Raw genomic sequence first — 12,861 nt, 5'->3', positions numbered from 1 at the left:
AATATAGCACTCTGTTACCACACTTAAAAACAACAATTTTACCAAAATCAAAAGAGACAAAAAGCTTCCTACTATGAAAGTACAATTGCTTATGTATCGCCTAACGCATCTAATCACACTCAATTATCTCAAAACTATGGAAATAGAATCAATGTTCCATCTCAAGACAACTCACATCAAACTAAACCATACTCAGACAACAAAACCAACATTCACAGCATATGAATCAAATCAACTTTCCTACACATAAGCAAGCCAACCAACACTGCTTTATTAATTAACCAGATGCATAAATGAATCAGTCTGTTGCCAAGATTCCCCTAAAAATATTACAATTTAATTTACCATAATCCTATATGCGAAAACAAACCAAACATGTATCATACACTGCTGGTTTACAAATGAATGTATGCGCATATAGATGAATGCTGGTGTTTGTTGAAAGAGTTTGTGAATAAAATTGTACTGGCCTTGATCAAGCTGGATTCAGAATCCCTATGTGCTGTTATCCGCAAAGCTTCAGTGTCCATGAATCACTGCATGGTGTCCTCTCATCTGCCACTGCTTTTACTCCAGCTCTCATACAACATAGAAAAAATAGAAAACAAAACAGAAGGTTAATGTTTTAGTCACTCCAAATTCCAATACACAATATTTTAAACTTCAGATATAAAACAACAGATAATTCAGTGTTGAAAAATTAAAATGAACTCAAAACTAAAAAGAACTATTATATTTTTGTTTTTGTTTTAAAGAAGTGTGACATAGTGTAGTTCAGGTTTATTTTATGTTTATAGTTCATCATAAATGTTAATGAATTTTAATTGAATTATCTTATCAATTAGATAATAAGATTTAAACGTAAACAATGTTTGAATATTACAATGACTATTTATTTCCCAAAAATAAAAACAAATAAACTTTTTTCTTTAATGATTTAGTGGGTCATTTTCAGAATGTGGGATAACTGTGTAAATTCTTAATCTAGGGTTAAATTGATCATTTCTTAATCTTATTTTGTATTTAAACCCCTAAAGAGCATATCATTCCCTCTGATCTCTTCTTAACTAACAAAGGGGAAAAAAACAGAAAAAGGGAGGAGGCTCTCTCTCCTCTCTCAGAAGCAGAAAACTCCCTGACACATTTAAAGCATCGCCCTTTGCTCCACCTCTTAAATTTAGCAACAACTTCCAGTATGAGCTGACTATCAGAGAGTAAGCATCCTGTCTAAAAATCCTCTTAAAGTCAGATCAAACCAACACAACAAAAATCACACATACACACAAACAGACAGAAAAAGAAAAAGAGAGAAACCACATACCAATACAGCAACCTAAACACATTTTAACAGAAAATCTTTTCTTTTATTCTACCTAAATATATACATTACTAAAACAAACTGTCCTTGCTGGTCTCTCCACTTCTCCTCAGACTCAACAAAGGCTCATATTTTTATGTAATGCATAAATGTCCTTTGAAACAAAGGCTCATATACTTTACACAATATATAAACGTCCCCTTTTTAGGCTCATATTTTATCTGGTTAAACAAAGTCCTATAAGGGGCTCATAGGTATTTTAACACTGAAGAAACAAAAATGTCTCTCCTCATAACTTTACCAAATCTCCTTTAGTCAATCTTCGACATACACATTACATAATAAATCAATTCTATTTGATCAAATACACACAAACACAGACATTACACAGAGCTCAACACCCAACTAAACAAACAAAAAAGACTGTACTGCAGCCTACATTGTCACACACCCAGGATCCATTAGCACACACACACATACCTCCAAAGAACTCCACCATTCTCTTTAGTTGACTCATATACAATTTTCCTCTATTTCTCTATTTTATCACCAAAGTTTTAGTCAACCTTTTCACAACTCTTTTTTTAAATGATTATTTTACACTGCATGCTTTTTACAAACTTTTTACTTCTTCTTTTTAGAGCACCATTTCACACTGCATACTCTTTCCAACTTTATACTTCTTAAGAATCTGCACTTTACTCCTTAAGTAATCTTTGATTACTCTAACTCTCTTTTGAACTTTTTGTTTTATTTTATTCCAATTTCCATGGCTAAAATTATTTTACCTTTTTAATTTTTTTACGCCAATTCCTCATTAAAGCCAACTTTGTCTTACTGTTATGAAGATCTGGGCCCTGATTCATACTCTTGCATAGTTTTTTTTAACTTCCTTATTACTAATTCTGCATTAACTCTCTATATATTTTCAAAAAATATATTTTCCTTCTTTCTTGTACCCCAAGAAATCCCAAATTAAACAGAAATTACTTCAAACATCAACACATCATCTCTTTTCACTCCAAGTTCTTTGACAGTGGAGCCAGCACAACTACCTCAACAAAAAATTCAGCACTCTAACAAGTGTGATAAAACACTCACCCAAAATGCTGCAGAATTGAAGAAGCTTGAGTTGTAGCTGAATAAATGCTCCAAACTGATCCTGCCGACAACGCCAAAAATGTAGTTTCTCAAGTCCTCCTTTGACGATTTTGTGTAGATGATGAAGAAATATCCGCTGACACTGACTTGCGTGTAATATAAGACATTTATTCACAAAGACAAGAAACAGCATCAGTCCAGGTTAGCCATGTTACCTGGGAGAGTCACCAGCCAATTGTGATCCCCATGAACAAAGAAAAGACCCTAGTATTTATACAGTATTGGTCAAAGCAACATCAGAACATTTACGACCTCATTTAGGCTTTGATCATTCAGGTGTACATCTCCTACAGTCCTGCACCCCCTGTGGTTCCACAGGACATATGACTTCAAAGGTTACAGTTCACCATGGGGTGGCTTCTTGTCTCTCCCAATGTATCCTAAGTGTCTGTTCTCACTTCAATACCAAATTGTTTATCTTTCACAGTCTTAAGGAATGACCCCAAATAGACCCCTTCATTGTCTTTGATTTTTAACAATTCTCTAGACTTAAGAACACCATTTGTCCCACCAGCACACTTACAATTCACATACTTGTTCATATTACATTGTCTCGCATGTAAAATACACTTGACTATCTATTTGTTTAAGCTTATCACTCACCTTCCATCTGTTCCCATAGAGTGCAGCACGTCGGCTGCCTGACCCAAGATGGCCGCCACGTTGCTACGTCGGAGAATCCCGCACGAGTGTTCTATGGCTGGATCTCAAGTCCCTTATTTGCACCGAGTGTCCTCCAAGTTGTCTCCTCCACTTACGTCTAAAGGCCTTTGCACACCAAGGGCAACGCGAATAAGCGGCACGAAATTGCGAATAATTCGGAGGCGAATTTTGACGCGCCTGTCTATGCACACCGGGAGCGACGCGATTTTACGAATAAATTATGTACATTCTAAAAAAAAATACATCGCGCCACACAAGTCAAGACACAGCAAACAATCATGGACTCGACAACATCAAGCGACGATGATCTGGTGCTTGTTTTGCTCAACAACAAAAGAAAAAAACGAGGAAAGTGGATACATCCGATTTTGAAGAGGAGAGAAGAACTTGGTGAGTTTCACTGTTTGGTTCAGGAGCTGAAAGTGTACCACGGCCGCTTCAGGACCTACTTTAGGATGTCTGTGGGACAGTTTAAAATACTGCTTCAACAGCTAGCTCCAAAGCTGAGGAGGCAGAGCAACAATTTCAGGTAACCGATTGACCCGGAGCAGCGATTAGCCGTATGTCTGAGGTAAGAAGATACTCTGGTGTAAAATGTATCACTTGTGTTGAGTCCCGTTTGTTTGTAAACAGCTCCAGCTGTGCGCACAGCGCATCTTGTTCATTCATTCGTGATGGGCTGTCTGTTTAATGTCTCGATCTTTTACTAGGCTACACACGATATGATATTAAAGACAAAATAACTCAGCACTTGCTAAATTGTATGAAAAGGAAAACTTAAAATCATACTGGAGGAAATTTTGCTCCTCTGTTGCATCTGCCTCTAATCTCATGGCCTGATACAGCACATACAGAAACAAACATGAAATAATGATTTATGAACACTGAATCCATGTTAGATGAGAAGCCTATCTTCTTAAGATGTAAACATTACCTGCAGATACAGTTATTTACCTGAATTTAGTAACCTGATAACCAATCAAAAACAGGAAGCTAACAGGAGGAAATACACTAAATTATCTTTCATCATTAAAAAATCTCATTAAGGCAATGCTATATTAACAAGTCAGCTGCTGCTTTAAGCCTCATCTAAGTAAATCAAGGGATCAACATGTTTGAAACTGCAACATTATGGAGGACAGTAAATTAACAAAAAATGTTATGAACACAAATAATCAATGTCCATGTTATGTTGGGGCAGTCTGACTAATAATGTGGGGCTCTCTGTACTGGTTAAATGTCCTTTATTAGTAAATGGATAAACTTTTGTCATTTAATAACAGAATTGCCCCTGGGATTAATAACGTTTTTTTCTGATTCTGATATGGTTCAGTTTTTTAACCATATCAGAGTCCCAGGATAAAAGTAATTGTTTTGCTTATTTATATTGATTCAACATAAGAGCACCTGATTTAGTTACAATAAATTACCCTTTTTTCTTACCATTGACCAAGTGTAGCACGCGTCTCATTAAGGATTTTAAGGATGTTATAGCAAATGTATTTAGCTTCCATGTCATGAAATGGTATGCTACTGTATTATTAAGAAATAATGACAGTTTCTTTGATTGTCTTTGCAGATTTCTAAGCACTGGTGACAGCTACACGACAATTGCTGCAAGTTTTCGGCTGGGAATTTCAACGGTTGCAAAAATTGTGAGGGAGACTTGTGAAGCCATCTGGGAGGAGCTGAAAGAATCCCACATGCCGTCTCCTAACAAGGATCTGTGGTTGAAGACAGCAAGGAGGTTTGAAGAGCGGTGGAACTTCCCACATTGTATAGGTGCCCTAGATGGCAAACACATCGTCATCCAGGCACCTCCCAACTTGGGGTCACAGTTCCACAATTACAAGGGGACCTTCTCCATTGTGTTGCTTGCCCTGGTTGATGCCGATTACAGATTCCTGGCGGTTGATATCGGTGGTTTTGGCAGCAACAGTGACGGAGGGATCTTTGCTAAGTCCAATTTTGACAAAGCCATCCAGGCAGGTGAGCTTGATGTCCCGCCACCATGCCCTCTTCCTTCTGCACCAGAGCTAGGGCCATTACCTTTTGTGGTTGTGGCTGATGAAGCCTAATCTCCTCCGGCCCTATCCAGGACGTCACCTTCAGGAGGACTATCGCGTCTTTAATTACCGCCTCTCCAGAGCCCGTCGAATTGTGGAGAACTGTTTTGGGATCCTCACACAGCGCTGGAGGGTCTACTGTCGACGGCTACAAGTCTGTCCTGAAGCAGCAGACAGCATTATAAAAGCCACCTGCATCCTCTCCAACTTCCTGCGTGCTGATGAAAGGGATCACGATCCAGATGATGGAGAACCAGGTAATGATGATGATGCTGGAGAGAGCATCCTAGCACCAATCAGGAACCTGCGGGGAAACAGGGCCTCTGCAGAGGCACTGAGAGCACGGGAGACATTTTGCCAATACTTCAACTCTCCAGCAGGAGAAGTTCCCTGGCAATATGCACATGTTCACAGGGGTTCTGCTCTGTAAAGCCATTTTCATTCACCCTAATCAGTTAGTTTAATGTTCAGCCAATTTAAATATTCAAATATCAAATTGTTTTTGTCATGTGCATACCTTTCTGTAAATATGTTTAGCAACTGTTCAAAGTTTAAACTGTGATTTGTAAATAGGAATAATAAAAAGCTATGTGTCTTACCTCACCATTTGTTTTTCAGTCAATGCACACAGGATGTTTTTTCAATTAATTAGTATTTAATAGATTAGAACAATAAATCAGAATGAATAATTGCAATTTATAAATATTTACAATAAGTATTTACATTAACAAGAATAATATATGGAAACAATGAGAACAATAAAAAAGATTAATGAATAGGAGTAATAAATAACAAAACCTAACAAGAATATTTAAAAAGCGTTACACAACTAAAGAAAAGTTAAATTTGGGAACTGCTGTGAGGAATATACAGCCCCAAACTCTGCCTCATGGCACAACTCCTGCATCTTGAGTTTTACCCATGATTGTCTTTCTGGGTTAAGACGCCTCATTGAAGGAGCCAAACTCAAAAGAAAAAGTGTGATGTCATCTTTCTGCAACTTCTCTCTCTGCCTCCCTAACTTCCTTCCTCTTCAAATAATCCTCTAGCATGCTGTCACTGCTTTTTCTCTTAGTTGGCCTAGGAGCTACAGCACCACACTCGCCCTCACTTTCAGCCTGGTCAACATGCTGAGCTGGCCCTGTGACTTCCTCCTGCTCCTGCTCCTCCTCAATATCAACATTGCTCTGAGTGCTATAAAAAAAGCATGTGATTAGTACAATGCCTGTCTGATAAATTATAATTAGAGGTGTTATGCTAGAATGTTTATAGCCCACCATCTGAAAGATGTAGACTCATCTAAAAAAGACATAGCCTCCATAAATTTCCATCTCTTCTTCTGCTTTCCGCCTGCCTGACCACTCTTCACATCTCCTTCCTCTCTCTTCTTTCTTACGTACGTGTCTCTCAGATTCTTCCACTGCTTTTTCACTTCCTCAACTGAACAGTAACAGAATTGTATTATGATTATCTCTGATTAGACACTCGCTGGTTTATATCATGTTACTGTCAAACAATAGATCACACTGTTGTCAGCACAGTGCTGTATTTTGTTTAATTTATTTTGTTTTGTATTTTTAAACGATAAACATCTTTAAAAGAGAAATCCAGGAGGATCCTATACAGAGTAGGACTCTATTATCTCCCGATGGGGCAGTTTAGCCCAGACTCAGCATCTGTTGAGTCCTGTCCATTACAATTAATCCATAAACACACTGCATAAAACTAATCGTCCTTTTGTAACAGCTGAGACTCCCGACATAACTTTAAACAGTGACAAAAGATCGTTTTGGAGTTAGCCGAGAAGGTTAGCTTTGTGTCGGCTATCGTTACAACAAAGACAATTCACATCAGTATGAGCTTGATTATACACACACCGTCATCACATTCAATCTCCGAAGCTATTCTCCTCCAAACATTGTCTTTCAAATCGTTGTCTTTGTAGTGTTTATGTCTTTTATCGAAAAGCACCGGGTGCTGTGAAACAAAGATGATTAAGCGATCCGCCATGTTGAATGTTTTTGTATGTGACGTGCCAACAACGAGCGTTTTCATTGGCCAGATATGTACTCGTCGCAAGCGAAACTTTGTAGAAATCGACCTCGGTCCGAAAAAATAAAAGCCGAAATTTCGCTCAGCGACATAATGTTGCTGATGTGAAACAAACAATAGGTTCGAAAAAAATAAATAACGTGCGAAATATTCGCACGAAAAATACGCGTCTGGTGTGCAAAGGCCTTTAGGCTGGATCTCAAGTCCCTTATTTGCAGTCTCCTCGGCCGAACCGGAAGTAGTTCCAGAGTCACCATGTTGAGGATCCTCCCAAAGCTGTTATAGTGAACGGAGGAGAGAGGATCGAGGAGAGAGGAGGCAGATCCGAGGAGCGATGACTGAGGAGACACGAGCACTGACTTCACACGCCCCCTTCTCGTATATCAAACATTGATTGGACACTGCACGGGATCAGACTTAAGTGAAATTTCTAAGGCTGGATCTCAAGTCCCTTATTTGCACCGAGTGTCCTCCACATTGTCTCCACTTGCATCTTAGTCCCGCCCAACAGAGATGCACGGAGGAAACGAAGCGGAGGAGAGAGGACCGAGGAAATCAGCTTTAAGAGACATGGGGTGGATCCCAAGTCCCTGTTGTGGAATTTTTCCCATTACCAAAGAGTGAAAATAAAGAGTGAGAAGATCTATTCAGAAAGGAACCCCAAGATCGATCTGGTCTCAATGAACATTTATTCGAAGGCAAGATAAGCGTTCGAAGACCCCTCTCTCACACGGTGAGGAGAGAAAGAGGCCCAGAGAAAAGGCAAACTTAAACACACCGAAAACTTATACATTTCCATCACATTACACAGATCACTCCCCATCACGCCACATAGAGCCACTGCCCACCTGGCAGGGCACAATCTATTCCCTAGTGTGAGAAAAGAGACTACATGACTATTTACCATCTCCCAAGGCTGAGAAGGAGATGGAGTCCAGTGAGAAAGAGTCTGGGTGACTCGTCCCACATGTACAGAGTGTGAGAAACAGAATAGAGGGAACAAAATGATGGGAAACAAAACACCCAATATGCTGTGCATGTAGTATTCTAAGACATTTCAGATACATTTTATATGACAGATTCGATGAGACCTTCGTAGTACACATGTAGTACACATGGAGTAAAATTTTCCATAACATTCCTCCCTTTTGATTACATGTTAATCACACCATATGATACTTGGGAAATTTTCTTAAATGTGTGTGCAGTCACAGCAACCCAAACATCCGTAATTCCAATGACAATGTGTAACCACTTCAAGTCAAAACTTCATAAAGGTACAGCATATGGATATTTACGGATTATAGTCTTCTTCATCATCACTGTCGCTGCTGGACTCTCACAATTCTTAATAACAGGGGAAGTCATTGAAAGGAGTTGATATTGAACAGTTTGATTCTCTAGGTAATGAACCCAAGCTCTGGTGCAGGAATAACATAGGGAAATTTGTCACGCTCGAGCAGGCAGGAAACAGGGAGGAGGACCCATGTGTAGAATATACTAATTTATTTAACAAAAAGGCAAACCAAAAGCTAAATCCAAAACGTCTCAAAAAACCAAAAACCAAAATCCAAAAACCAGGAGACGAAAACACAGGGAACAACCAGAGATGACGACATATGAAAGACACTGACAACGACAATGACCCGACAAGAAACTGAGGCAGACACAGAGACTAAATAGACATGGGGTAATCAGACACAGGTGAGACTAACGAGACAGGTGAGGAACATCAGGGTAATCACTAAGGACTAAAGTTAACCACAAGACTAAGAAACATTAAAGCACCCACGGGAAAACAATCAACACGAGGAAACAAGTACACTAAGGACAGAATGAAACTAGAAGAACCAGAAACAAAACCAAACCATGACAAAATTCATGCCTTGAATTTCCCTTGGGATCAATAAAATTTCTATCTATCTATCTATCTATCTATCTATCTATCTATCTATCTGTCTGTCTGTCTGTCTGTCTGTCTGTCTGTCTGTCTGTCTGTCTGTCTGTCTGTCTGTCTGTCTGTCTGTCTATCACAAGAAAAAAACAAAATCAGCAGCACAATTCCAATAAACAGCAAATTTATCATAGAAGAAAGAAAGAAAAAGCAGGAGTCATTAAGAGGGATATTACATCCCGCATTGGTACCCAAATATGTGCTTTTGGGGTCTTGACAAGTAATACAGACAGAAGGGTTAACAAAGAGGTTGAGACCTTTTTTTTTTTCTTTTTTTTTTACATGTACACTGATCGAGATCGAACACAAAAAAACATTAGTCGGTGCAGTAAAGGTGTGAGGATCACGAAGAACATAATAACTTCCGTTACATTCTTCCTCCAGGGGGAAGATTCACAGTCTGAGTCAGATTTCTTTTCCAGTGAAAAGGTGTGGAGTGTGGTTGCTTTTCCACAGTAGGAAAACAGAAGTGGAAACGTGTACTGAGGCGGGATAGGGAATCAGCAAGCAGTTAGAAGGAGTGGTATGGGGCAATAATCCACAAACTATGGAGTGTTTCGTGTTTCCACCTTTGGTGGGAGACGCATGGACAGGGTCTCCCCAAAGGGACCCCCACAAGGGGAGGCACAAGATGGTAAAGGCAACAGCTCCAATGGTGGCCACACAGGAAGGCTCTGAACACCTCAGAGTAATTATGGGGCTGAATTAGGGGCGGTTACTGGGCTCTCCAGTGAAGAGGCGGCAGTGGCTGGCGTGAATCCACGTGGCCATCTCTGCGACCTTCAAACGGTGTGGGTCAGCAGAACCTGGTTCGGACCTAACCGGCGCTTGGACTTTCAGTGGCGGTGCCTGTGGTCCTTCACAGCAACAACCCACTGTCCTGGCCAGAAGGTGTGGAGCGGTCCAGAGGCCGCTGGAACGGGTAGTGCAGCTTTCACCGCCTGGTGGAGACAGAAAGGGACCGTGACAGACTTTTGCAATATTTCAACATGTTACGTTTTAATAAAGCAGCAGATGTAGGAGTTAGTTTTGTGCTGGTTTCCCCTCCAGTGTTATCTAGATGTTCAAACAATATTTCATAAAAGTTAAGTGAGGTGCGTGCACGTGTGCGTGTACGCATTTACTTGAGAACAAGCGGAAGTGCTTTCGTCTAGGATTACTTGGTGTCTTCACAACATTTAGCCAATCTGCTTTCAAAGTGCCATTTTCATGCTCACAGCACCACCTGACTGTAGATGGGAGGCACAGAGTGTTTTAGTTTGAACCCCTACAGAGCACTTACTTCTTGTTCACGCTTTCTTAATAAAATGGATGCCATTATCACTGGAATTAAGGTTTAGGTATCACCTTGGAATGATCTCTGTCAAAAGAGCTTTTGAGACGGCACTTCTGTCAACATGTTTAGTTAGAAATGCTTCGACACACATGGAAAAACATGCAAACCACAGTTTCGAATATGTTTATAGTCAGATTTCAGAGAACAGAGATGTTTTCATAGTGCTTCAACGTCATGAACTACTCCGAAGGGATAAAGGGAGTTAGTGTAGATCATGACCGTTTTAGATGCTAATTTGCAGGCCTCAGTTAAAGCCAAAAGTTCTGCTGTTTGTGCAGAGTAATTAGATGACAGTGAGCCAGAGGCCCACATTGTTTTTAGAGCAGACAGCGTATTCTACCCTCTTCAGTCCGATGTCAGAGCTGGAGGAGAAACCATCAATGAACAGGATTAGGTCAGGGTTAATCAGCGGTCGGTCAGAGAGGTCAGCACGAGGTGTGCAGACCTGACAGTGACATTGGGGAGGCCAAGCAAGATGGTGAAATAGCGCAATCACCTGGCAGCAGACAAGTGTCATGCATTTTGATCAAGCAAAAATAATAAACATTACGAGAAACAAGGACTGTAAGATCGAAGCCAAAAATGTCACGTGAAGCTTAAACAGCTTCTTCAGCTGCTACTACAGCTCTAAAAAAACAAAACCAGGAAGTTCCACAATCACAGGGTCAAGTTTGGATGAAAAGTAGGCCACCAAACGGAGTTTATCACCATGCATTTATAACAAGACAGAAGAGAGAAATCCTCCCTTTTCGTCCACCGTTTAAACAACAGGACAGGAGGGGTCAGGAAGACCCAAGGCAGGTGGCGACTGAGACAGGGCTTGTTTTAATCAGAATCAGAATCTATTTTATTGGTCAGGTATGTTTAACAAACAGGGAATTTAATTCAGTAGACTGTGCTCTCTCTCTCTCTACAAAATAAACATCAAATAATAACAATTAGCTTAAATATAAACAATTGCTCGAAGGAGCGCTCAGCTTCAGGAAGAAACATGCAGAGAGAAACTGTAAACTCTAAACAATCCTTCCTGAGGCTCCATCAAGGACACACAGATAGCCGCCACGTGGGAGCTTCAAAACAATGTTAGAGTCAGTCTGTCAGAGGATTGTTTGTACCATTGTTTTCCATAAACATGGTCGAAGTTATTAGACGCATGAGAGGTACAGAGTAAGTCAGTAAGTCGCTTGAAGTCTGAGTCAGGAGCAACTTTTCTTTTGTCATTTTAACAAGTTGCTGGGTCGATTGTCTTAACTGTGTTCCCAACTCATAGATATATTTCAGCTCAAATGGGGCCCATTGTACAGCTGTAACACGTGTCAGGATCGTCATCATTAGGTCCATGATGAGAAACCAGAAATGAATGACGTATCTTTAGATTAGAAACCCTTTCTCTAATGGTTTCCCCAGAGGCAGATATAGAATAAATCTGCCACTATATCTAATTGGGGTAGACAAAATAAATCTGTGATCTATGATCACAGAATGAGTAGCCTCAAAATCAACCATAAATTTCACCAGTTTCCCCAAAATTTCTATCGTAAACACACAGGTTCGTTTTGAAATGCGGGAATCAAATCAAAATAACATAAGTAACCAAAATAAGTAAATAAACAAAAGTTCCTAAAACATAAGTGAATAAACACAAGTTTCTAAAAAATAAGTAAATAAACACATTTCTAAAAATAAGTAAATATGTTTCTAAAAAATAAGTAAATAAACACATTTCTGGCAGGGGTTGTGTTTGTAACTCTAAGTGTGTTAATGCCTCCTGTGTGTGTAACCTATGTGAATCAGTAGAAGCAGGCGCCGTTTCAACAGAGTGTAGCAGTGTGTGTGTGTGTGTGGTATCTCACGCCCCTGGGCAGGACCCTCAGCAACCGGGTTGACGTCTGCACCTGGAGTCCCAACCTCCCGTCCGTCCCCACCGGTGGCTCCTCCTTCAGCTCCTCCTCGCTGCAGGCAATCGTCCCTTCGACGGCCAGGTTGCCAGCAGTAATGGTACACGTCAGAATGTCAGTCAAGGGCTCAGCCCCCTTCGCATCCGTGTCTTTGGGACAGGCCCTGGAAACGGGCAGCAGCTTATGCAACAGTGTCTCTCTTTTCTTTTCTGCTCCCTTCTCGCTCATTCACTGTGTCCTGAGCGTGTAAAACGTGTCTTTGGAGCTCTCCATACCGTACACCATGACACCATGTCTGCCTTGCAACATCCATAATCCATAATGTGGTTGCAGAGGAGGCCTGAGTGACGGTTAAAGGCTTCCGTCAGGCAATGCAGGAAATCAGCAGCTTGCTTCTCTGGGCGCTGCATAAC

The 12,861-nt window shown here is 40.4% G+C and overlaps 1 protein-coding gene and 2 long non-coding RNA genes across 4 annotated transcripts; 2 read left to right on the top strand and 1 right to left on the bottom strand.

The window, feature by feature from the left end:
* The first annotated feature begins 3,271 nt into the window (after window positions 1-3,271).
* Window positions 3,272-5,699, top strand: LOC306823980 (uncharacterized protein). 2 transcript variants are annotated; one of them, XM_079343939.1, is made up of 3 exons: window positions 3,272-3,713; window positions 4,722-5,131; window positions 5,241-5,699. In XM_079343939.1, the coding sequence occupies exons 2-3, from the start codon at window positions 4,846-4,848 to the stop codon at window positions 5,636-5,638; spliced, it is 684 nt and encodes a 227-aa protein (XP_079200065.1). In that variant the 5' UTR covers window positions 3,272-3,713; window positions 4,722-4,845; the 3' UTR covers window positions 5,639-5,699. The 2 variants fall into 2 exon arrangements, with proteins under 2 accessions (XP_079200065.1, XP_079200064.1); XM_079343938.1 differs by lacking the exon at window positions 3,272-3,713 and having other exon boundaries at window positions 4,185-5,131.
* A 2,372-nt stretch (window positions 5,700-8,071) lies between these two features.
* LOC306824474 lies at window positions 8,072-9,492 on the top strand. Its single transcript, XR_013779141.1, has 2 exons — window positions 8,072-9,217; window positions 9,298-9,492. It is a non-coding gene; the product is annotated as an uncharacterized lncRNA (long non-coding RNA).
* Window positions 9,493-9,515: 23 nt separating this feature from the next.
* On the bottom strand, window positions 9,516-11,900 carry LOC306824475. The gene is made up of 2 exons (XR_013779142.1): window positions 10,562-11,900; window positions 9,516-10,155 (listed from the first exon to the last, which is right to left on the bottom strand). It is a non-coding gene; the product is annotated as an uncharacterized lncRNA (long non-coding RNA).
* Between the last annotated feature and the right edge of the window lie 961 nt (window positions 11,901-12,861).

This window comes from Symphodus melops (assembly GCF_947650265.1).
Source record: "Symphodus melops genome assembly, chromosome: 5".
Classification (NCBI taxonomy): domain Eukaryota; kingdom Metazoa; phylum Chordata; class Actinopteri; order Labriformes; family Labridae; genus Symphodus; species Symphodus melops.
The sequence above is the reverse complement of the archived record's forward strand: the minus strand, read 5'-3'. Positions and strand labels throughout refer to the sequence as shown.

What these genes read in the sequence shown, in the direction of transcription:
- LOC306823980 (XM_079343938.1), top strand. Translation starts at nt 4,660, where the DNA reads ATGAAATGGTATGCTACTGTATTATTAAGAAATAATGACAGTTTCTTT. An exon ending in TGACAAAGCCATCCAGGCAG is followed by an intron (nt 5,132 to 5,240) that starts GTGAGCTTGATG and finishes GGCCCTATCCAG; the next exon opens with GACGTCACCTTCAGGAGGAC.